The sequence below is a fragment of the Hyla sarda genome, chromosome 7 (assembly GCF_029499605.1).
Source record: "Hyla sarda isolate aHylSar1 chromosome 7, aHylSar1.hap1, whole genome shotgun sequence".
NCBI lineage: Eukaryota > Metazoa > Chordata > Amphibia > Anura > Hylidae > Hyla > Hyla sarda.
Window position 1 is genome coordinate 217,786,108 of NC_079195.1, and position 25,759 is coordinate 217,811,866.

Consider the following 25,759-nt stretch of genomic DNA (forward strand, 5'->3'; position numbering starts at 1 on the left):
ACCGTATATGGTTTTTAACTGTATATGGGTTGAAATTTGTACACACGTTTTGATACAGTTTAGTCCGGTTTTGAGGAATCCATTTTTCATCAAAAACCTGAAACGGGAACTGTATTGCAAAAACGTGGTGAGAATGCAGCCTTAACAAGCAATAGAACAGGAATAAAGCGTCCAGTGAGTGTAAGTTCCCTTTAGTAGAAGAAGAAGGTGAATCAGGGTTTTAGATCTGTAAGGCGGTATTATAGTCATGCGAACCTGTTGTGAAGGAGTCTTACATAGCAGTTTTACATCTTGGCTCTAGCACCTGGGGAGAGTGGAAGAAGTAACAGTAAAAGGCGTCTCCATAGGACTCCATGTTATTTCAGTTCGCTGTCGACCTTGATCGCGGTGACTACTTTTTCTTGGAAACTCAAGTGACTTGTCGCTGTTTGAAGCATTAAGAGCTCACAGGAAATTTTTACTCGGAATTATTAAGCCATTTCTGTGCGGAGAATGCCTCTTGTTCTGTGTGTTATATTTTTTGTTATGTCAGCATGTAATGCTCTGGACTTGTTTATTACTTGTAGTTTGTAAGTTTCATTGTGTCACAGAGTCACCCAGGCTTCCTAGAGTAGGACATGTATTTCCACTTATGTCTTTGTTTGGATCCTATGAACCACAGGGAGTACGGGTGCTGAGGTCGTAATATAAATACAAAATGCAGCAACATTACATTCATCTGAATGAAGATCCTGTGTCTCCATGGTAACAGACTACAAACAGCCTTCCACGTAGTCTGATCCCGCAGTGATAATCTTTTATGACTTTTCCCTACATGCTTACATTCCAGTTTTCAATAAGTAAGACAGAAGAGAGATGGGAGTCGGACTGCAAGATCTGACTACACAGGGATTGTTTGTAGTCTGTTACCATGGAGACACAGTTCCAAAGAAGCAATAGCCACAACAATTTTAAGACAGACAATTTTAATCAATACTTAAAAGAAAATTTGCTTCATTATTTAGTTCAGTTGCAATCATGAGAAGCTATTCAGCTATGATGCAGTAAATGAAAGTATAAAATTGTGAAGCAATGAAATAGTGAGATACTTAGCTTGCAATTTGGCGTCCAAATAGCTTGAACCGTCCCACCACGGTAAGGTGATCTCATTGGGACGGACCCTACACTATGAATATGCCTCTGTGTGAACAGATCAACAGGCATTGCAGGATCTGAAACATCCAAGTCACCTTATATACACCTGATAGATTCGTGGTGTATGGTCCATCCCAATGAGATCACCTTACCGTGGTGGGACGGTTCAAGCTATTTGGCTGCCAAATTGCAAGCTAAGTATCTCACTATTTCATTGCTTCACAATTTTATACTTTCATTTACTACATCATAGCTGAATAGCTTCTCATCTTCTATCTATATACTCATGTTTCATCTATATCTTCGTGCTGGCAGTGTGCTGCTGTATTCTCCTGTTGCTGTATATTTAGCCCAGCAGCCTGCACCTATAAGCCAGGTCCATATAATAGTTTGGAATCAATAGTGCTGGCTAACTTTTTCTTTGTCTCAGTTGCAATCAAACTATGAAAACATTGGCTGTGAAGCTGGTAGATGGCCTTGTCGGGGCAATTAGGTTATCATATCATAATTTTAGCTATGTGCCACCCTCATCTTGTACTGTGATGGTGTACCTTTTGGATATTCCATTACTTTATAACAGGTTGGGGTCTGACCTTGGATTAGGGGTGTAGCTATAGAGGTAGCAGTCGCACAAGGGCCCTGGTGCCTAAGGGGGGCCCAATGCACATCTGCCCCAATAGAAACCAGTAATAAAATTGACATATGGGGCCCTGTTGCAGACTTTGCATCAGGGCCCGGAAACTACAAGCTAAGCCTCTGCCTTCGATCACCACCCTTGACAATGAAGGGGCCCACAGCACTTTTTTAGTTATCCGTGGCACCCGGCTGTTTGGGAAAGCTGCATAAAGTGAAGGCAGCTAACTGCAGCCTTCGGCACCAATGGGAGGCCAGGAGCACCACCGTACTGTAAAAACATAGGAAGGTACTCAGCACCAATACTACAACCCTTTCATTCTCAGGATTGGTTGAAGTCTCAGAAGTCGGACCCCCCACTAATAATTTTACAGTTTTACTCTCACCATATAGTGGGGCAAAAAAGAATTTAGTCAGCCACCAATTGTGCAAGTTCTCCAACTTAAAAAAGACGAGAGAGGCCTGTAATTTTCATCATAGGTATACATCAAAAATCCATAAACTCACATTGTCTGAGCTTTAAAGAATTTATTTGCAAATTATGGTGGAAAATAAGTATTTGGTCATCTACAAACAAGCAAGATTTCTGGCTCTCACAGACCTGTAGCTTCTTTAAGAGTCTCCTCTGTCCTCCCCTCGTTACCTGTATTAATGGCTCCTGTTTAAACTTGTTATAAGTATAAAAGACCTGTCCACAACCTCAAACAGTCACACTCCAAACTCCACTATGGCCAAGACCAAAGAGCTAGCGAAGGACACCAGAAACAAAAGTGTAGACCTGCACCAGGCTGGGAAGACTGAATCTGCAATAGGCAAGCAGCTTGGTGTGAAGAAATCAACCGTGGGAGCAATTATTAGAAAATGGAAGACATACAAGACCAATGAAAATCTCCCTCGATCTGGGGCCCTACGCAAGATCTCACCCCGTGGTGTCAAAATGATCACAATAACAGTGAGCAAAAATCCCAGAACCACACGGGGGGACCTTGTCAATGACCTGCAGAGAGCTGGGACCAAAGTAACAAAGGCTACCATCAGTAACACACTACACCGCCAGGGACTCAAATCATGCAGTGCCAGACCTGCCCCCTGCTTAAGCCAGTACATGTCCGGGCCTGTTTTAAATTTGCTAGAGAGCATTTGGATGATCCAGAAGAGTATTGGAGGAATGTTAAAAGGGCAGATTAAACCAAAGTAGAACTTTTTGGTAAAAACTCAACTCTTCTTGTTTGGAGGAGAAATAATGCTGAGCTGCATCCAAGATCACCATACCTACTGTGAAGAATGGGGGTGGAACCATCATGCTTTGGGGCTGTTTTTCTGCTGAGGGACCAGGATGACTGATCCGTGTAAAGGAAAGAATGAATGGGGCTATGTATCATGAGATTTTGAGTGAAAACCTCCTTCCATCAGCAAGGGCATTGACGATGAAACGTAGCTGGGTCTATCAGCATGACAATGATCCCAAACACACCGCCCAGGAAATGAATGAGTGTCTTCCTTAGAAGCATTTCAAGGTCCTGGAGTGGCCTAGCCAGTCTCCAGATCTCAACCTCATAGAAAACCTTTGGAGGGAGTTGAATGTCCGTGTTGCCCAGCTACAGCCCCAAAACATCACTGCTCTAGAGGAGATCTGCATGGAGGAATGGGCGAAAATATTAGCAACAGTGTGTGAAAACCTTGTGAACACTTACAGAAAATGTTTGACCTCTGTCATTGCCAACAAAGGGTATGCAACAAAGTATTGAGATTAACTTTTCTTATTGACCAAATACTTATTTTCCACCATAATTTACTAATAAATTCTTAAAAATCAGACAATGTGATTTTATGAATTTTTTTTTCTCATTATGTCTCTCATAGTTGAGGTTATAACCTATGATGAAAATTTCTGGCCTCTCTTCCCTTTTTAAGTGGGGGAACTTGCACAATTGGTGGCTGACTAAATACTTTTTTGCCCCACTATAGTTCACCTTTTGCTGTCAGAACATGGTGGGAGTTGTAGTTCTGCACCAGCTGGAAGCACACTTGTTTGAAAACACTGGTGTATGTGAATACAGAGAAGACAAAAGTGGTAGAGAAAAAAATAAAAAAATAAAAATAAATGCTTCTTCCTTGTCTTCACGGTTGGGCACCCAATATTTGGCTGCCTGATCGTTCTGGCAGATGGTCTAAAGCGGGGCTTTACATATGGACTGGCGCAGAGTTTATAGCCTTACTCTTGCCTTTGTCCTCTGGCAGGATACGTATAAACTTCCAAGGCAATCCCGTGGCCCAAGACTTAACGTGATTCAACAGATTCCCAAGAGCCCCATAGACTTGCATGGGACTTATGGGAATCCATCAGATTGTGGTAAGTCTAGGGTTACATGATTGCCCTAGAAGTTTAAAAATGTATCCTGCCACGGGACCAAAGCGAGAGTAAGGCTTTAAACTCTGAAAATGTATATGTAAAGCCCTGGTTTAAGCTGTTTGCCTGAACTTATAATGGGTGCCCAACCATAAGAAGAAGGAAGAAGCATTTTGGGTGCCAAACCGTAAGGAGAAGTAAGAAGCATTTTTTTAACCACTTATGTCATGACATACACCAAGTGTTCCCCAATAAGTGTGCTCCCAGCTATTGCAAAACTCCAACTCCCAGCATGCCCAGACAGCCATTGGCTGTCCGGGCATGCTGAGAGTTGTAGTTTTGCAATAGCTGGAGACACACTGGTTGGGAAACACCGGAATACGGTGTGGGTAACAACTGGAGGCACACTGGTTGGGAAACACCAGAATAGGGTGTGGGAATTGATACCCAATGTTCCCCCTGCAAAGCATACATTATCATAACGCAACACGTAGCACATCAAAATTAACATATGACGACGACGGAAGCCATTAAAAAGTCTTTTACGGTACAGTTATATAATTAGCTGAAATAATAAAACTATTTTATTAATTTATATGCCAAAAAATATATAAGTAAATTAAAAAGTACAAAAATGAATTAATATGCCAAATAAAAAAAATATATATATATATATATATAAAAAAAAAAAATTAAAGCACAAAAATATTATAAATTAAATAAAAATAAATAAAAAGCACAAAAAATTATTTTATGCAAAAAAAATGTAATAAATAAAAAGCACAAAATATAAATTAAATAAATATAAATTAAAAGCTCAAAAATGAATTAAATCAAAAAAAAAAATGAAAAAGCACAAAAATGAATGTATATGCCAACAAAAATAAAAATGAATTCAAAGCACTAAAATAAACACACAACAAATCCCACACACAAAAAAATTCTTAAAAGCTATAGCCATTAAATTGAGGAGAATGTTCACACTGCACTTTACTTATTTATTTTTTTTGCTGTGTATGGTAACGCATTTTATTGTTTTAGTGTTCATTTTTTGGGATTTTTGCAGCCCATTTTTTTTTTTGACAGGGGAATACGATGTGTGAACATACCTTAAGAATCACCGAAGTGCGCCTGCTCCTAAAGGCCCAATAATATCCCGGACCGGAAATGTTGGAGAAGGTCCCCTTAATAAATGGTACAGATCCAGAATAAGGTGACAGTGCGGCACTTTAGGGTAGAGAGCAGACTGGAGCCTCTCCATCAATGTCATCCTGCGTTTTCGTACTATTTCCGTCCCCATAGAAGTGATCCTGTCATTCCTGATGGGTTTAGCCGTACGGATACCCGATCCTCGTCTCCCTGCAATCAGTAGATTAAGGTGACCTAATCTCTCGTACACAGAATGCATTCTGCAATTATTTATTCAGCAGAAATGCAATTATCTTAGTTGAAAAAAGTAAGTGCCCCCCCCCCCCAAAATATGATCATTTTCTAATCTGATCAAGATTTACATCAGGTGCCGCAAAACAGGTGGAAACGATTAACAAATCATTTAAGATCAGAACAAAGGGCCCAGGCCATACGGGAGGACAAAACCTGGACCGTTGCGCCAAGATCAGAAGAGCGCAGCGTCCCTCAAAGAGAACAGGTCATGGATGCCCCAGTGTAGGGGAAGGATTTAAAGGGGTACTCTGCTGGAAAACATTTTTTTTTTTTTTTTTATCAACTGGTGCCAGAAAGTTAACAGATTTGTAAATGACTTCTTTCAAAAAATATTACTCCTTCCTGTACTTATTAGCTGCTCTATGCTCCACAGGAAGTTCTTTTCTTTTTGAATTTCCTTTCAGTCTGACCACAGTGCTCTCTGCTGACACCTCTGTCCATGTCAGGAACTGTTCAGAGTAGGAGCAAATCCCCATAGAAAACCTCTCCTGCTCTGGACAGTTCCTGACACGGACAGAGGTGTCAGCAGAGAGCACTGTGGTCAGACAGAAAGGAAATTCAAAAAGAAAAGAACTTCCTGTGAAGTATACAGCAGCTGATAAGTACAAGAAGGGTTAAGATTTTTTAATAGAAGTAATTTACAAATTTGTTCAACTTTCTGTCATCAGTTGATTTAAAAAATAAATAAAAAATAAATAAGTTTTCCAGCAGAGTACCCCTTTAAGAGATGGCAAAGGATTTCTAAGGTAAACAGCACAGTAGTATGATGTACACGTGTAAAAATCGTTCCTATCCACAATAAATTAGGAAGGATTATCAAACACTGTACAAAATCTGTGTGTAAGGATATTATACTGCCACTTAAGGCACTTTACACTCACTGGCCACTTTATTAGGTTCACTGAAGTAAAGGCTAGGGCAAAGTCCCCGAAGTGATGGCGGGACTAGTATTCCTCTGTGCTCACTCCTGTCCTATCAGACTGCAGCATGAAAACAGAGAGGAGGAGGTTACAGAGCAGCCTGCAGTGATTGGATGAAGAGACCCAGCACAGCAGACTCAGGGAGGAAGTGAATGCATGGTGAGTGAGGGCGGGCTCAGTGCTTGCCTCAGACACACCCCTTCCCAAGCAATGGATGTCACAATGAGTGAGCAGCAGAACATAGGGATTTGTGAGGCAAATATAGAAGCTAGACACATAAAAAAGACATGTGAAGCATCTGCATGACCTAGTGAGAAACGTATAGAAGCATTTTTTTTTCTGTGATATGACAGGTGCACTTTAAGTTCAAACCAAGCATCAGAATGGGGAAGAAAGGCGATTTAAGTGGCTTTGAACGTGTCATAGTTGTTTGTGCCAGAGGGGCCGGTCTGAGTATTTCAGAAACTGCTGATCTACTAGGATTTATACATGCAGCCATTTACAGAGAATGGTCCGAAAAGCACTTGTGTGAATAAAAATGCCTTGTTGATGTCAGGGGAGAATGGGCAGACTGGTTCAAAATGACAGAAAGGCAACAGAAACTCCTTCAAAACTTGGTTGTAACCAGTGGTTATTGAATACCATCTCTGAACACAAAACACCTTGACGCCACTCCTGACGCCACTCCATTTTAGGAACTGTCCAGAGCAGCATATGTTTGCTATGGGGATTTTCTCCTACTCTGCTGACATCTCTGTCCCTTTTAAGAACTGTCCAGAGAGCACTGTGCTCGTGATGTCAGCAGAGAGCTCTGTGTTCCAAAAAGAAAACAATTTCCTCTGTAATATTCAGCAGCTAATAAGTACTGGAATGATTAAGATTTTTTAATAGAAGTAATTTATAACATTTTTTAAAAATTACTCCTTTAAAGTCAGAATATTTTTGGTCCAAACCTTTACCTGTTCATTGCTGGTGCAGATTTCATTTTCTAACCTTAAAACTGTCCAAAATGCAAATTTATTAAATACGTGTGAGCCTGAAAGGGGTACTCCGGAGGAAAACTTTTTTTTTTTAAATCAACTGCTGCCAGAAAGTTAAACAGATTTGTAAATTACTTCTATAAAAAAAAATCTTAATCCTTCCAGTACTTATTAGCTGCTGAATACTAGAGAGTAAATTCTTTTCTTTTTGGAACACAGAGCTCTCTGCTGACATCACGAGCACAGTGCTCTCTGCTGACATCTCTGTCCATTTTAGGAACTGTCCAGAGTAGGAGAAAATCCCCATAGCAAACATATGCTGCTCTGGACAGTTCCTAAAATGGACAGAGATGTCAGCAGAGAGCACTGCGCTCGTGATGTCAGCAGAGAGCTCTGTGTTCCAAAAATTATTTCCTTTGTAGTATTCAGCAGCTAATAAGTACTGGGAGGATTAAGCTTTTTTTAATAGAAGTAATTTACAAATCTGTTTAAGTTTCTGGCACCAGTTGATTTAAAAAAATTAAATAAAAAGAAATAAATAAAGAAATGTTTTCCACCGGAGTACCCCTTGAAGTGCAATGTATGCAAGGGCCTGAAATGCAATATACAATGTTACCAACAATGAACGGCAGTGACAACTTGTGGCCACAGAAGGAACATATCAGCAATTAGTAATTTTACTTCCTAAGCTAAAGAAGACTGTATGTAGACATATATACATATATATATATATATATATATATATATATATATATATATATATATATACATACACACACACACACACATATATATATATATACACATACTGCCTTCAGGAGAATGGCTTGGTGACTTAAAGGAGTACTCCGCTGCTCAATTCATACACACATGTCTGATCGTTCTACGAGAAAAGGGACAGGATTTACTCGTCTTCAGGTGAGACTGGAGAACGTACAAAGATTCTCAGATGTCTTTCATGAAGGTCTAAATGTTATATAATTTTAATACCATGTTATAAACCTATTATTTATTATTATAAATAAAAAAAATTAAAATTAAAAATAAAGTTTTTTTTTCCTTTCTTATTTTTCCAGATTTTTCTCCAGGCCTTCTCGATTGGATAAAATTTAAATTCAAATATTTCGATTGTTTACAAAATTTTTATTTGAATAAAATATATTTTTTTTTAAATGTATTATTATTATTTATGTGATACCTGAAATCCTGTAGAAAACCGCACATCAGGATAACTTGTTCCCAATGACACGCTCAGCTCTGCTACACCTCTACATACACAGCAGTCATGTTACATATATCAGCGATACTTTAAAGGGGCATTCCGGCCCCAAGACATCTTATCCCCTATCCAAAGGATAGGGGATAAGATGTCTGATCACGTGGTTCCTGCACCTGGGGACTCCCGCAATCTAGCATGCAGCACCCACCTTTTAGCATTACTGGAAGCTCTGTGTTATGCCTCCCGACTACGGGGATGGGTATCGCGACGTCATGACTTCACCCCCGTGTGACGTCACGCCCCACCCCCTCAATGCAAGTCTATGGGAGGGGGCGTGACAGCTGTCACGCCCCCTCCCATAGACTTGCATTGAGGGGGTGGGGCGTGACATTACACAGGGGCGGAGTCATGACGTCGCAGTGCTAAAAGGTGATCAGACGTGATCAGACATCTTATCCCCTATCCTTTGGATAGGGGATAAGATGTTTTGGGGCCGGAATACCCCTTTAAAGGGGTACTACAGTGGAAAACTACCGTATTTGTTTGTAAATTTCTTCTATTAAAAAAATCTTAATCCTTCCAGTACTTATCAGCTGCTGTATGCTCCAGAGGAAGTTGTATAGTTCTTTTCTCTCTGACCACAGTGCTCTCTGTTAACACAACTGTCCATGTCAGGAACTGTCCAGAGCAGGAGAAAATCTCCATAGCAAACCTATGCTGCTCTGGACAGTTCATAAAATGCAGAGAGCACTGTGCTCGTGATAGAAAAGAATTTCCTCTGTAGTATATAGCCGCTAATAAGTACTGGAAGGATTAAGATTTTTTTAATAGAAGTCATTTACAAATCTGTTTAAGGCTGCATTCACATCTCGTTTTGTATATACGGACGCCGGATCCGGCTGGGGGAGGGGCAAACCGGGCGCTCCTGTACCCCAGGCGGATCAGCCTGTGACTCCATTTACTTTAATGAGCCGACCGGAGTCACCGTTTGACTCCGGTCGGCTCATTAAAGTAAATGGAGTCACGGGCTGATCCGCCTGAGGTACAGGAGCGCCCGGTTTGCCCCTCCCCCAGCCGGATCAGCCCGTGATTCCATTTACTTTAATGAGCCGACCGGAGTCAAACGGTGACTCCGGTCAGCTCAGTTTTGACCCGTATGCGGTTTCCTTACCGGACCTAAAACCGTAGTATACTACGGTTTTAGGTCCGGTCCAAAACCGCATATGGGTCAAAACTGAGCTGACCGAGATGTGAATGCAGCCTAACTTTCTGGCACCAGTTGATTTAAAAAAAAATAAAAGAAAAAAAAGTTTTCCACCGGAGTACCCCTTTAACTCTGCAATATCCTATGGCACATCGCCACCTGCTGGGGATAGGTCAAATTGAAAAAGTGTTTGTAATCATTGAAAACACAGTCCTCTGCCATGATCTCTGTGATGCCCGCTCTTTCCTTTGCCCCACCAGGGATTTTACCATATTATTCCTGCACAGACGATAGCGTCATATCCTGAAATAAGATACTGGTCTCTTCATCGTCCACAGAGTTGTCAGGCTGCGCCACGTCTCGTGTCTTGTCCCCATCTTGTCTCCTCCGCCTGCGGGTATATACCGGGCGCACAGGCAGCTGATCGCCATCTTGGTCCTTGACTTGCTTTCTCTTGTGTAATTCAGTCTGAAGACAGCTGTAAAATCTGCAAAACAGCTTATTGGTATTTAAAGGGTATTACAGTAAAAAAAAAAAAACTGGCTCCAGAAAGTTAAACAGATTTGTCAATTACTTAAAATTTTTTTTTTTTTTTTTTTACTGGAATACCCCTTTAAGGGTTGCAATGGGTTATAGCATCCTGACCCATTCCTACTATTTGTATAATGTACTAAATCCCATTCGCTCCCGTTTAAAATCCCCCTATTTTAAAGACCTATAACTTTTTCATTTTTCCGTATGCAGCGTAATAACGTCACCGGAAAGCGAGGCCCGGACCCTGCAGAAGATGCGCAAGACACCGGAGGATCGCGAAGAAGACACCGTAGCAGCGGGACAGCATCGGGAGCCCCTGGGACAGCATCGGGAGCAGTGAGGACCTGGTCCGGAGCGACGGGGACAGGTGAGTACAGCTTCCTATACTTTACATTTCACAGATCCCTCAACATACAATGGATTCGACAAACGATGGGTCGTTTGGAACTAATTACCATCGTATGTTGAGGGACCACTGTAGGTATATAACATTTTTTATTTATTTTTTACACTTTTTGGGGGTGAAATAGGGAGAATGGGACAATTTACATTTTTATTGGGGTGAGGGGGTTTTTCAAATTTTTTTACTTTTATTTTTACACTTTAATAGTCCCCATAGGGGACTATTCATAGCAATCACTCGATTGCTAATACTGTTCAGTGCTATCTTTAGGACAGAGCACTGATCAGTATTATCTTTCATCTTCAGCTCTGGTCTGCTCGATCTCAGACCAGAGCAGAAGACCCGTGGAAGGCAGCGGAGGCAGGTGAGGGGACCTCCGTCTGCCGTTCTGGATGACCGGATCGCCGCGGCAGCACTGTGGGCGATCCGATCATCCATTTTAGTGAGCACAATGCTGCAGATGCCGTGATCTGTATTGATCACGGTTAATGGCGGACATCTCGCGGATCGCGGATCTTGGCCATTACCGGCTGGTCCCTGGCTGCTATCAGCAGCCGGGACCTGCCGCACATGACCCGAGCATCGCTCCGATGCTCGCGGTTATGTATAGGACATAAATGTACGTCCTGGTGTGTTAAGTACCACCTCACCAGGACGTACATTTACGGCCTGCGTCGTTAAGGGGTTAAAGTGACAGTGCCCCTATAGAGGTTCCAGCATATCGCTAGATCATGTGCCCCCCTGTCTCTCTCTGTCCCTCACCTGCCAATCCTCTTCTTGTTTTCTTCCATTTTCAGACTTGCTGTTTGCACCAAGAACTCCACATATTCGTCGCTCACCAGACACTTTGCCTTGTGGCTCAGGGGCACCTCCAGGCAATGAGTGCTGCGTACCGCCTGCAATACAAAAACAGACGCCAACCCGCACATCTCATCATCACTATGAAGGAGATTTATCATTCTTTTCATACGTTTGGCTTTTATATGACAATTTTTTTTACTTACTTTTGCTTACATGCGACCTATTTATCAAACAGCACGACCTTGATAAATAAACCTCACGTAAGCAAAACCCGGGAAATGCGCTTACAAAGGCATTTTTTAAAGCAGAAAAGTTTTCCCTTATGTTAATGGCCAAAGTTCTTAATCTACCCTTTATTACCAGAGTGACCGGGGGGGGGGGGGGGCGTACCGCATCGGGTGACACTCTGACTGGCACTAAATAGCTGCACTCCAACTATCCGCAACAACCCATCCACCCTCCTCAGAGATAAAAAAAATATTAAAAACATACTATGCCGCACCATGATTATCCGTATTCTGGAGGCTTTTTTGTTTAATTTTGAGCCCGCATTTTGTGATGCTGGTGGGCGGAGTCTTGTGTCGCTGCGCTGAGGTCGGAGTTTACGTCAGGAAGGAAGACAGCGCAGCACCAACAGGCACATAAACAATAGTGAAGCCACAAAAAAAAAAAATACATCTCAGTAGTACCCACCCCAAAATGTGCATGAAGCTGTGTTACTATGGATGTTTCTTTTTTTTTAAGAAAAAATTTCAGTGCCACATATGGGTTATTTACGTAGTCTGTAAAAATTCTTACACAATTATTTTGCGCCTTATTCTATTTTAACACAATGTTAATTTCAAAATTTAGCGGGTACGCCAGCATGTACGTGTCCTAAAATTAACAAGGTGTGCAGTGTGTATTTTCAACCTTAAAATTAATAGTTATAAGTTAAATATTACATTTTTTTTCATAATTAACATTAATGTAGTAGCTTTGTTTCATGATGAAGAACAAGAACAGTTGTTGAAGTGTTAATGTCCTTTTCTGCGGACGTCTGCACTTTCTGTAAAGCCAGGTTGGACCTGGAATACATATGAAACTTTTAAATGGAGATGTAACTTTTTTTCTCCATATATAGCGACTATCGCATTTGATAAATTATTATTATGTGAACAGATTTCAGAAATGTGCTTTGGAATAAGCAAAAAATCAAAGTCGCAGCATGTGTAGAAAAGTTGCATGTGCTGCCCCCCCCCCCCCCCCCACCCCCCGTGATTTGCTGTTTGGAGCCCCGGCTCTCCATCACAGGGGCGTGTCGTGACATCACTCCCCACCCCATCAATGCAAGTCTATGGGAGGGGGCATGGCAGTCATCATGCCCCCACCCCCCATAGACTTGCATTGACTGATCGTGACGTCACAAGGGGCCGTGGCATCACTAGCCACCGGCGCCGGCTCTAAGTGTTCTGAACATTTTGTTCCAAGCGCTGAGCAGCGGAGTACCCCTTTAAGATCACTAGCTTTCCCATAGTTAGATCCCCTTCCACAATCTTGACACTTATGCCCTGTCCTATGTAGGAGAGATTTTATATATGAGAGTATTTTAAGTTGGAGGCAGCGGCCGCCCCTCTATGGCCTCTATAGCTCTATGAGAGAGCAGAAGTTTTTTTTTCATGATACTTATCCTTTAATTTTTTTTTTTATGTCAGAACACCCCTAAAAGATTCTCACCCCCTTCTGAAAGAAAGTTACTGTCCACTTGACTACAGAAGAAGAGAAGATTTGCAGCCATATAGTAAAATCCCTTAATCTTGAGCAAAATGGCCACCAGCCAAAACCCCTGTCGGCACGATGCACAGGATAGTGTTAGATAAGTGCCAGACTGACCACTGGATCTCGAGAACAGAGACCTAAGTCGCAACTCAAAATGGAGCAGCAAATCACGCGCGCACGCCACTGCTCCATATATGGTCTATGGGAGTGCCAACAATCTCCACGCTCCTATAGGCAATACATGGAGCAACCCACCGCTCCAATCCAGTGAGAGACTCAGGTCCTGTTAATTTAAAGGGGAACTCCACTGCTCAGTGTTCGGAATGAAATATTTTGAATGCTTAGAGCCGGCACTGGGGGCTTGTGATGTCACGGCCCCGCCCCCTCGGGATGTCACACCCCGCCCCCTCAATGAAAGTCTACCGGAGGGCGCATGGCGGTCATCATGCCCCCTCCCATAGACATGCATTGAGGGGGCGGGGCGTGACGTCACAAGGGGGCGTGGCCGTGACATCACTAGCCCCCGACTCTAAGCGTTCGAGACACTTTGTTCCGAACGCTGAGCAGCGGAGTACCCCTTTAAGATCACTAGATTCCCCATAGTTAGATTCCCCTCCCACAATCTTGACACTTATGCCCTATCCTATGTAAGGCCGGGTTCACACCACATTCTTGCAATACATTTCCCGTATACATTTTCAATTTGAAAACCGTACGGAACCGTATTGAAAACCGTATGCATTGACTCTCCATTGAAAACCGTATTCCAAAAGATGCATCAGGTTGTGTCAGTTTTGCATCCTGTACGGTTTTGTCCGTTTTTTTCCCTACCCAAAACCGTAGCCTACCATGGTTTTCTGTCCTGGTGAAAAGCCGTATTGAAACGTATACTTTTTTTTTTTTTTTTTTAACATGGGAGTCAATGGAAACCGTACAGAACTGTATGTGCAACCATATGTGCGTACGGTTCCATCCGGTTTTCACCATACGGTTTTTGACTTTGCACAGTTTTTTTTTCTTGGAATTTCAATCAAACAAGTGAAACTTTATTCATAATGGAGTGAAAAGTTAAAAACGTATACATTTTTTTTTTCTTAAAAAACGGATGCAACCGGACATCATTTTTCAAACTGTATACAGATTATACACACATTTTGATACAGTTTAGTCAGGTTTTGAGGAATCCGTTTTTTTTTTTTTTTAATCAAAAACCTGATACGGGAACTGAATTGCAAAAACGTGGTGTGAACACAGACTATGAGAGATGTATTTTAAGTTGTTATACCACTTTAAAGGGTTAAAGGATGCGTAGAATAGAGTGCTTAAAGGGGTACTTTTGTGGAAAACATTTTTTTTTTATATCAACTGGTGCCAGAAAGTTAAACAGATTTGTAAATTACTTCTATTAAAAAAAATCTTAATCCTTCCAGTACTTATAAGCTGCTGAATACTACAGAGGAAATGGTTTTCTTTTTGGAACACAGAGCTCTCTGCTGACATTACGAGCACAGTGCTCTCTGCTGACATCTCTGTCCATTTTAAGAACTGTCCAGAGTAGGAGAAAATCCCCATAGAAAACATTATGCTGCTCTGGACAGTTCCTAAAATGGACAGCAGAGGTCAGCAGAGAGCACTGTGGTCATGATGTCAGCAGAGAGCACTGTGTTCCAAAAAGAAAAGCACATTTCCTTTGTACTAATCATCAGCTAATAAGTACTGGAAGGATTAAGATTTTTTAATAGAAGTAATTTAAAAATCTGTTTAACTTTCTGGCACCAGTTGATTTAAAAAAAATAAATAAATAAATAAAAGTTTTCCACGGGAGTACTCCTTTAAGGCTCACCAACGTTCTGGGTTTTTTCCAGTTACACTATTGCAGCGTTTTGCAACCAGAGTGCCTCCAGCTGTTGCAAAACTACAACTCCCAGCCTTCGGCTGTCCGGGCATGCTGGGAGTTGTAGTTTTGCTACAGCAGGAGGCACGCTGGTTGGGAAACCCTACTCTATCAAAATAGAACAGGGAAAAATTCAAATCCTGGACTGTTGGTGGTCCTTGAAGACTGGGTTTGGGGACGTCTGTTCTGGAGAACTCTTCCTCTGCCCCTCACGCTGTGTTTTGTGATTACATTACATTAATGCTTTCCTAGTAACACCGTGACCATGTGACAGTCACCTACGGTTCTTACAGGACGTGACCTCCCTATATAAAGGACTCAGGACACCACCGCCGAATTACCCATTGTAAATGAAGAGGTTTGTTGCCATTGTGGACACTGCAATAGAAGTATGGCTCCTCTCCTGCCACAAGGAACCAGAGACTTACCATAATAATCTTCCCTTTCTTGCCAACAGTTATTCCCGAATTTCGAAAACCCGAATTGATGGCAACGCCGTGCTGTAAGGAACCAGAGAAAGTTGTGTTATAGGGAGCCGGTCACCAGGATCTACATCATAAATCTATATTTATGTGTATGTGTATTAGGTTGTTGTGCTGGCTATTTTACCTTTTGTTTTTACTTTGTAAGTTGGGGGGGGTGGCACCCTCTTTAGCCGTGCACCCCACCCCTCTCAGACTGGAGGGGGTTTAGTCAATGGCTGATCCAACATGTCCCACAGTCAGAGGCTATATGCACAGCAGAGGCGAGTTATCATGTTAGGGTCCCATCCCATATGAGGCCACCTCCGCGTGGTGGATGGGGGACACATTTTGATCAAAAAGTGCGCTAAGAGGCCTGGACTCGAGGGACAGGGACATAATACTCCCCCTTTATAAAGCATTGGTACGGCCTCACCTGGAATATGCTGTTCAGTTTTGGTCGCCTGTTCATAAAAGGGACACTGCGGAGTTGGAAAGGGTGCAGAGATGCGCGACTAAACTAATATGGGGCATGGAACATCTTAGCTATGAGGAGCGATTAAAGGAGTTACAATTGTTTAGTCTTGAGAAGAGACGTTTAAGGGGGGATATGATAAACGTATATAAGTATATAAATGGCCCATACAAAAAATATGGAGAAAAACTGTTCCAGGTTAAACCCCCCCCCAAAGGACGAGGGGGCACTCCCTCCATCTGGAGAAGAAAAGGTTTAGTCTAAAGGGGCGACACGCCTTCTTTACCGTGAGGACTGTGAATTTATGGAACGGTCTACCTCAGGAACTGGTCACAGCAGGAACAATTAACAGCTTTAAAACAGGGTTAGATACATTCCTGGAACAAAATAACATTAATGCTTATGCAGAATTATAAAACTACATCCCTTCCCCTTATCCCCTTACACCCTTCACTTCAATTCCCTGGTTGGACTTGATGGACGTATGTCTTTTTTCAACCATACTAACTATGTAACTATGTAAGAGCCTCCATTTTTTGACCTAGAGTGCTGTTGCAACCTTCTTTATGTACATCATAAATCTATAATACGGTGAGATTTGTTCTTAGGTTGTGTGTGGCATTACAGATCAGCTCAACTAAGGTGAATGGAGCCAAGTTGTAATGCCAAACACAACCTGAGGATAGGGTGGCGCTAATTTGGAAGAATTTAAGTGAGTACTCCGCTGGAAAATGTTTTTTTTTTTTTTTTTTTAAATCAACTGATGACAGAAAATTAAACAGATTTGTAAATTACTTCTATAAAAAAAAAATCGTACTCCTTCCAGTACTTATCAGCTGCTGTATGCTCCACAGGAAGTTCTTTTCTTTTTGAATTTCCTTTCTGTCTGACCACAGTGCTCTCTGCTGACACCTCTGTCCATGTCAGGAACTGTCCAGAGCGGGAGAGGTTTGCTATAGGGATTTGTTTCTGCTCTGGACAGTTCCTGACATGAACAGAGGTGTCAGTAGAGAGCACTGTGGTCAGACAGAAAAGAAATTCAAAAAGAAAAGAGCTTCCTCTGTAGCAGCTGATAAGTACTGGAAGGATTTAGATTTTTTTAACAGAAGTCATTTACAAATCTGTTTAACTTTCTGGCACCAGTTGATTTGGAAAAAATAAAAATGAATAAATGTTTTCCACCGGAGTACCCCTTTTAACCCCTTAAGGACAATTTTATTTTAACGTTTTTGTTTTTTTCTCCTCGCCTTCAAAAAATCATAACTCTTTTATATTTTCATCCACAGACTAGTATGAGGGCTTGTTTTTTGCGCAATCAGTTGTCCATTGTAATGCCATCACTCACTTTACCATAAAATGTATGGTGCAACCAAAAAAAATACAATTTGTGTGGGGAAATTAAAAAGAAAACCGCAATTTTGCAAATTTTGGAAGGTTTAGTTTTCACGCTATACAATTTACGGTAAAAATGACATGTGTTCTTTATTCTTTGGATCAATATGATTAAAATGATACCCGTACAAGCAACGGTATGAGGGCTCATATTTTGCACAGTGATCTGTACTTTTTATTGATACCATATTTGCTTATATAAAACATAATACATTTTTTATTTAAAAAAATTCGAATAAAATAGCAGCTATTTGGTACTTTTTTTTTTTAACGTTCACCGTACGGTATCATTAACATTTTATTTTAATAGTTGGGATATTTACGCACGTGGCGATACCAAATATGTATATAAAATAATTTTTTTTTACACTTTTTGGGGGTGAAATAGGGAAAATGGGACAATTTACATTTTTATTGGGGAGGGGTTTTTCACATTTTTTTTTACTTTCATTTTTAACTTTTTTTACTTTTACACTTTAATAGTCCCCATAGGGGACTATTTATAGCAATCATTCTATTGCTAATACTGTTCAGTGCTATGTATAGGACACAGCACTGATCAGTATTATCGGTCATCTTCTGCTCAATCGCAGACCAGAGCAGAAGACCCGTGGAAGGCAGCGGAGCCAGCTGAGGGGACCTCCGGCTGCCATGCTGGATGATCGGATCGCCGCGGCAGCGCTGCAGGCGATCCGATCATCCATTCAAATTACCGCGATGCTGCAGATGCTGTGATCTGTATTGATCACAGCATCTGAGGGGTTAATGGCGGACATCCGCGCGACTGCGGATGTCCGCCATTACAGGCGGGTCCCTGGCTGCTATCAGCAGCCAGGACCTGCTGCGCATGAAGCGAGCATCGCTCCGATGATTGCGGTTATGCATAGGATGTAAATGTTTGTCCTGGTGCATTAAGTACCAGCTCACCAGGATGTACATTTACGTCCTGCGTCATTAAGGGGTTAAAACACAAACCTCCAGGAGGATTATAGGGCGATGCCAGGAAATGCGATCCAGTATGGTATAAAATGTTTCTTCCTCAGGCACGATAAAAACCACCAAATGCCGAATATATAAACTCCCCAATCACATCACATGACCGGAAGTGACATCATCATATCATTACACAAAAATATATAGGTAACATATAACATATAAAAGATATAAAACATGTATCTAAACATTACACACATCAAAAATAGCACATATTCTTATACAGTGGTCCGTTCAATATCTCTGGATATAATATATATATTTTTGTGTAATTATACGATGATGTCACTTCCGGTCACGTGATGTGATTCGGGGGGGGGGTGGGGGGGGGAGGGTGTATGTATATATATATTTTCGGCATTTGGTGGTTTTTATCGTGCCTGAGGAAGAAACCGGATCGGTTTCATAACGCTTGACACCACACTGTATGGCTTTTGCTGGCAGCGCCTATAATCCTCCTGGAGGTTTGTGTTTTACAGATGGTATATAGGTAGGCCAATGTTTCCCAACCAGCCTGCCTCCAGCTGTTGCAAAACTACAACTCCCAGCAAGCATGGACAGTTACAGTACTGAAAAGCATAGATGCAGCGGTGATGAAATTATTGGCGCTGTATGACCAGTGATTGTGAGTGTGCACGATATGGGCAAAAAACATAACAAAAAAGACACCGATACTCCTGATCCAGCGCAGTGTATTTATAGTAACACAGCACCATGGTTCCTCAGGTAAAGGGTATCACTGGGGTCACAGAAGTTTGAGATCCCCACCTGATTCCCAGTGGTTTTTTCCATCTGTAGAAGCAATAAAAATCTGATAACACAATTATTAATTTCTTACCAGCAGCTGAGCATCCTCTAGTGTACGACACTGTACGTGCAAGACGAAGGGTTCAAACTTCAGCACGGCATCTCCAGAGGCTTTCTGAAGACCTGAAAACTGAAGACAAATGGGGATTAAAGGGGTGCTCCGGCCCTAAGACATCTTATCCCCTATCCAACGGGGATGCAAGAATGCTGCTCCAGTCTTGGAAAAGCTGGATTTCCGAGAATGGGAACGTGACGTCACGCAACGCCCCCTACATGTCATGTCTACGGGCACAGAATGCAGGGTGCTCCGTGGAAATCGCAGGGGGGTCCCAGTGGCAGGACCCCCGTGATCAGACATCTTATCCCCTATCTTTTGGATAGGGGATAGGATGTCTAGGGGCGGAGCACCCCTTTAATGTTCCTGAACATATCTGTAGCCCACGGCACGTACTCACCACGTCTTCTTTAGTGCAAAGATCATGAGTTACAAAAAGCCACGAGCAGTTCTCTTTCTGTACTAAGGACACATCAGGGTTCTGAGAGAAAACAGAAAAACAGGTCATTATTTATACTACCATGTTCCATGGGTTCATTATATGAAGCACTAGTACATTGGTCTTCAAATGGTGGCCCTCCAGCTGTTGCAAAACTACAACTCCAAGCCAACGGCTGTTCGGGCATGCTGGGGGTTGTAGTTTTGCAACAGCTTGAGGCACACTGGTCTATAAAACTGACAGAAGACATTCCAGGCCACGGCCGTTTCACGTCTATAAAGCTAGAGAAAGTGCCAGGTGAGACGCGAAACGGCCGTCGCCTGAACGGCTCTTGTCTGTTTACAGCTCCTTTTAATGGAACCACTAAAGAGGATGTAAAGGGAGTTGAGGTTTTGCAACAGCTGGAGGCACATGGGTTGGGAAAGAGTGGTCTAGATGCTGCAGCTCTCCCATAGAAATATATGGAGGGGGCGTGTCGGGCGCCGCTATGTTCAGGGGTTGACATGCTCCCTTCCCGGGGAGAGCTGGGGCCCTGTACAGGAGATCACAGGGGTCCCAGCGGTCGGACTCCCTGCCATCTAAAACTTGTACGTTTTCTGTCCATGATATATATTATATCTTCTTTAAAGGGGTTATCCAGGAATAGAAAAACAGAGAAAATTTCTTTCAAAAACCGCTCCCTGTCTGTCTCCAGGTTGGGTGTGGTTCTGCAGCTCAGTTCCATTGAAGTGAATGGAGCCAAGTTGTAAAACCACAGCCAACCTGGAGAAAAACAGGTCATTATTTATACTACCATGTTCAATGGGTTCATTATATGAAGCACCAGTACAGTGGTCATCAAACGGTGACCCTAAAACTATTGCAAAACTACAACTCCCAGCATGCCCGGACAGCCAACGGCTGTCCGGGCATGCTGGGAGTTGTAGTTTTTCACCATCTAGAAGTCCACCGTTTTAAGACCATTGCCCTAGTAGGATCCTAGTATTCAGTCTTCACCTCATCTATAAGGATGATCCTCCCGGAGCAGGAGCTGGTGGTGAAGTAACAGTCCTGGAGGTTGATGTCCCTCACAACCTCCTCGATGTCCTTGTCCACGCTGCCCTTCTTACTGAGATCCGTCTTACGGAGCGCCTGAAGCTTCCAGTGCATGAAGAGTCCACAGGACTCAGATGTGGAGGCCGGAGTCTGGGAAATCTCCCGGAGAGGGAAGGTCATGTGATCGTCTGTGATCTCCGCACTGCAGGGCTGACTGGGGGAGCGCTTGGGATCAGAACTAGAGATCTCCATGGATGAAGCGTAGGGCGACTGATTGTAGATACTACATGCGGACGGAGATTGGCTGCATTTCTTCTCTCTCCGTAGGTGTCGGGAGGAACAGTCAGAGGCTTCGTCTTAATCTGTGGAGAAATCACAAGAACAAGGATTAGTGAGTGAAGAGGGTTTCCCAAATAGCAGGTCCAGAAAATTGGCCTTTTGGCTAAGATCAAGAGTAGTGTCTGTTCTTATCAGTTTCATGCCGGTGGTCCAAACAGCGACGGTGCGGATGGGTGCTGCATGGTAGGAGACAAGTGTAACAGGGCGTTCTGCTGCCCTGATGAGACCTGCTCCCTCCGGGTCTCGCCATGAGGCTGGGTAAGTCTTGAGCCGAGGTACTTTTTTGGTGACCCTGAGGTGCAGAAACTCACTGGATGGACTCCCCACTGAGTGGAAGCACTGCACCATTAAAGGGGTACTCCGGTGGAGAACATTTTTTTTTTTTTTTATGAACTGGTGCCAGAAAGTTAAACAGATTTGTAAATTACTTCTATTACAAAATCTGGGGGGTACAAGTTATGTCCAGTATATATCTGGGGGGTGCAGGTTATGTCCTGTATATATCTGGGGGTGCAGGTTATGTCCTGTATATATTTGGGGGGTGCAGGTTATGTCCTGTATATATATATATCTGGGGGGTGCAGGTTATGTCCTGTATATATCTGGGGGTGCAGGTTATGTCCTGTATATATCTGGGGGGTGCAGGTTATGTCCTGTATATATATATCTGGGGGGTGCAGGTTATGTCCTGTATATATCTGGGGGTGCAGGTTATGTCCTGTATATATCTGGGGGGTGCAGGTTATGTCCTGTATATATCTGGGGGTGCAGGTTATGTCCTGTATATATATATCTGGGGGTACAGGTTATGTCCTGTATATATCTGGGGGGGGGGTGCAGGTTATGTCCTGTATATATCTGGGGGGTGCAGGTTATGTCCTGTATATATCTGGGGGGTGCAGGTTATGTCCTGTGTATATGGGGGGGGGGTGCAGGTTATGTCCTGTATATATATATCTGGGGGTGCAGGTTATGTCCTGTATATATCTGGGGGGGGGGGTGCAGGTTATGTCCTGTATATATCTGGGGGGTGCAGGTTATGTCCTGTATATATCGGGGGGGGTGCAGGTTATGTCCTATATATCTGGGGGGGTGCAGATTATGTCCTGTATATATCTGGGGGGGGGGGTGCAGGTTATGTCCTGTATATATCTGGGGGGTGCAGGTTATGTCCTGTATATATATATCTGGGGGTGCAGGTTATGTCCTGTATATATCGGGGGGGGGGGGGGGGGTGCAGGTTATGTCCTGTATATATCTGGGGGGTGCAGGTTATGTCCTATATATCGGGGGGGGGGGGGGGGGTGCAGATTATGTCCTGTATATATCTGGGGGGGGGTGCAGGTTATGTCCTGTATAAATCTGGGGGGTGCAGGTTATGTCCTGTGTATATATATATATCTGGGAGTGCAGGTTATGTCCTGTATATATCTGGGGGTGCATGTTATGTCCTGTATATATATATATCTGGGGGTGCAGGTTATGCCCTGTATATATATCTGGGGGTGCAGGTTATGTCCTGTATATATCTGGGGGGGGGGGGTGCAGATTATGTCCTGTATATATCTGGGGGTGCAGGTTATGCCCTGTATATATATCTGGGGGTGCAGGTTATGTCCTGTATATATCTGGGGGTGCATGTTATGTCCTGTATATATATATCTGGGGGTGCAGGTTATGCCCTGTATATATATCTGGGGGTGCAGGTTATGTCCTGTATATATCTGGGGGGGGTGCAGATTATGTCCTGTATATATCTGGGGGTGCAGGTTATGCCATGTATATATATCTGGGGGTGCAGGTTATGTCCTGTATATATCTGGGGGGGGTGCAGATTATGTCCTGTATATATCTGGGGGTGCAGGTTATGCCATGTATATATATCTGGGGGTGCAGGTTATGTCCTGTATATATCTGGGGGTGCAGGTTATGTCCTGTGTATATATATATCTGGGGGTGCAGGTTATGTCCTGTATATATATATCTGGGGGTGCAGGTTATGTCCAGGGTTTCGGGGTCACATTTCAGCCTCTGGACTCACACAGAACACTCACGCCGCCACATTACACCACGGAGGCCGCCATGACATCCACGGAAGCTCTAACTGTACAAAATCCCTCATTCCGCGCAGCAGTGCCGATCAGGCGGCCATCTTTACTACTGGAAACCTTGCATTTGGTAACGCACGTATCCGTAGTTGCGCTTCCATTAAGCAACATGGCGCCCAAACGTGCTCCCTCAAACACCTATACCCAGCACCCCAACAACCCTGACACCCAGAATACACACACAAGGGACCGGGCAGGATCCCTGACAAAAGCTGCTACGTCGCCTTACGTCCCCAGCGCCCGCTGCCTTAGCGCCACGTGACCTTGTGACGTCCGTACCGTCTTGGCTTGTCAGAACTAATCACGCCCCCTGGTGGTAGAAGGCGATTACAGCAGGTGCTCGGTGACGGCTGGAGGTGAGGCCTGGGTGCATGTAATTGGTGTGTGAGTCTTTCTTGTTAGACTACTGGGACTTGTAGTTCTACTCACGCAATTGTTAGTCTTCATACAGCTATAGCAGTGGTCTTCCAACTGTGGATCTCCAGCTGTTGCAAAACTACAACTCCCAGCATGCCCGGACAGCCTGCTGGGAGTTGTAGTTTTGCAACAGCTGGAGGCACTGATCTCTGGACCTCACCGTGTGGAGGCGACAAAGATGGAGGCAACAATGTTCATCCAGGAAAGAAAAACAAGTGATTTCCAGAATAAAATCAGCGCCACACCTGTCTTCAGGTTGTGTGAGGTATTACAACTTGGCTCCTTTCACTTCATTGGAACTGAGCTGCAATACCACACACAACCTGAGGGACAGGGGTGGTGCTGTTTTGCATAATGCATTTGGACTCATTCAGGAAAACATCTTGAGGGTGCGTTCACACGCTCTTTGTTTTTGCGGGTTTTCCGCTGCGTATTTGAAAGTGGGCGGGCTCATCTCAGCTGTCCGAAGCAGATTTTCCGCCGCAGAATTTACACTGCGGAATATCCGCCGCAGTCCCTACTGACTTCAACAAGGCTTGCGGCGGATTTTCCGCAGCGTAAATTCCTCAGAGAAAAATCTGCTGCGGACAGCCGAGAAGAGCCCGCCCCCTTTCAAATACGCAGCGGAAAACCCACAAGAACAAAAAGCGTGTGAACGCACCCTGAATGTAGTGCGGTACGATTAGTTTTTACATTGATCGGTGATTTATCACCTCCAAAAAATCACATGTCTAGGTGCATGAGCGCGGGCGTCTAGGTGTATGAGCGCGGGTGTAGACGTCTAGGTGTATGGTGCCTGCAGAAATTGGATCAGGACCAGGTCATTTTTTCAAGCACAAGCAGAGATATTTAAAAATTCAAAACAAAACAAAAAAGTATATGAAAAAGTTTCAGAATTTTTCCTTTCCATCACAGAGAGGAGGATCAGCTAATAAAGTGATACATTGTTATATAGTTATATATTGTTATACCTTGTGATACATTGTTATACCTTGTGATACATTGTTATATAGTTATACCTTGTGATACATTGTTATATTGTTATACCTTGTGATACATTGTTATGTATTGTTATACCTTGTTATACCTTGTGATACATTGTTATACCTTGTGATACATTGTTATATTGTTATACCTTGTGATACATTGTTATATATTGTTATACCTTGTTATACCTTGTGATACATTGTTATATAGTTATACCTTGTGATACATTATGTATTGTTATACCTTGTTATACCTTGTGATACATTGTTATATAGTTATACCTTGTGATACATTGTTATGTATTGTTATACCTTGTTATACCTTGTGATACATTGTTATACCTTGTGATACCTTGTGATACATTGTTATGTATTGTTATATATTGTTATACCTTGTTATACCTTGTGATACATTGTTATACATTGTTATACCTTGTGATACATTGTTATACCTTGTTATACCTTGTGATACATTGTTATGTATTGTTATATATTGTTATACCTTGTTATACCTTGTGATACATTGTTATACATTGTTATACCTTGTGATACATTGTTATACCTTGTTATACCTTGTGATACATTGTTATGTATTGTTATATATTGTTATACCTTGTTATACCTTGTGATACATTGTTATACCTTGTGATACATTGTTATATATTGTTATACCTTGTGATACATTGTTATATATTGTTATTTGTTATACATTGTTATATATTGTTATTTTCCCTCCACCCTATGAAATCATTTGTCCTCCACATTGTGCAGTCAGCAGGTTCCTTTGGGCTGTGAATAGTGTGCGGAGGATTTTATACGCCGTCTATTCTCCGACACATAATAGGGGGATCCGGGGGGTTTACGGCGTCTGATCCGTGTCTGTTGCATTGTGTCAGTGCTGCGCTATGTGATCCGTGTCTGTTGCATTGTGTCAGTGCTGCGCTATGTGCTGTGTGTCAGGTCTCTGTTACATTGTGTA

The 25,759-nt window shown here is 42.8% G+C and overlaps 2 protein-coding genes across 3 annotated transcripts in view; one reads left to right on the forward strand and one right to left on the reverse strand.

Annotated features, from left to right (window-relative positions):
* Window positions 1-9,872: 9,872 nt before the first annotated feature.
* Window positions 9,873-23,452, reverse strand: TYW3 (tRNA-yW synthesizing protein 3 homolog). Of its 2 annotated transcripts, none has more exons than XM_056532690.1 (7): window positions 23,311-23,452; window positions 20,892-21,292; window positions 19,857-19,937; window positions 19,433-19,531; window positions 15,702-15,773; window positions 11,583-11,716; window positions 9,873-10,370 (listed from the first exon to the last, which is right to left on the reverse strand). In XM_056532690.1, the coding sequence occupies exons 2-7, from the start codon at window positions 21,180-21,182 to the stop codon at window positions 10,157-10,159; spliced, it is 891 nt and encodes a 296-aa protein (XP_056388665.1). In that variant the 5' UTR covers window positions 21,183-21,292; window positions 23,311-23,452; the 3' UTR covers window positions 9,873-10,156. The 2 variants fall into 2 exon arrangements, with proteins under 2 accessions (XP_056388665.1, XP_056388668.1); XM_056532693.1 differs by having other exon boundaries at window positions 23,324-23,423.
* Window positions 23,453-23,535: 83 nt separating this feature from the next.
* The window catches only part of CRYZ (crystallin zeta), a 29,507-nt gene continuing 27,283 nt past the window's right edge, over window positions 23,536-25,759 (forward strand). Inside the window, exon 1 of the mRNA XM_056532689.1 lies at window positions 23,536-23,733. The gene's annotated coding sequence lies outside the window, so the exon portion shown is untranslated. The remainder of the gene's footprint in view (window positions 23,734-25,759) is intronic.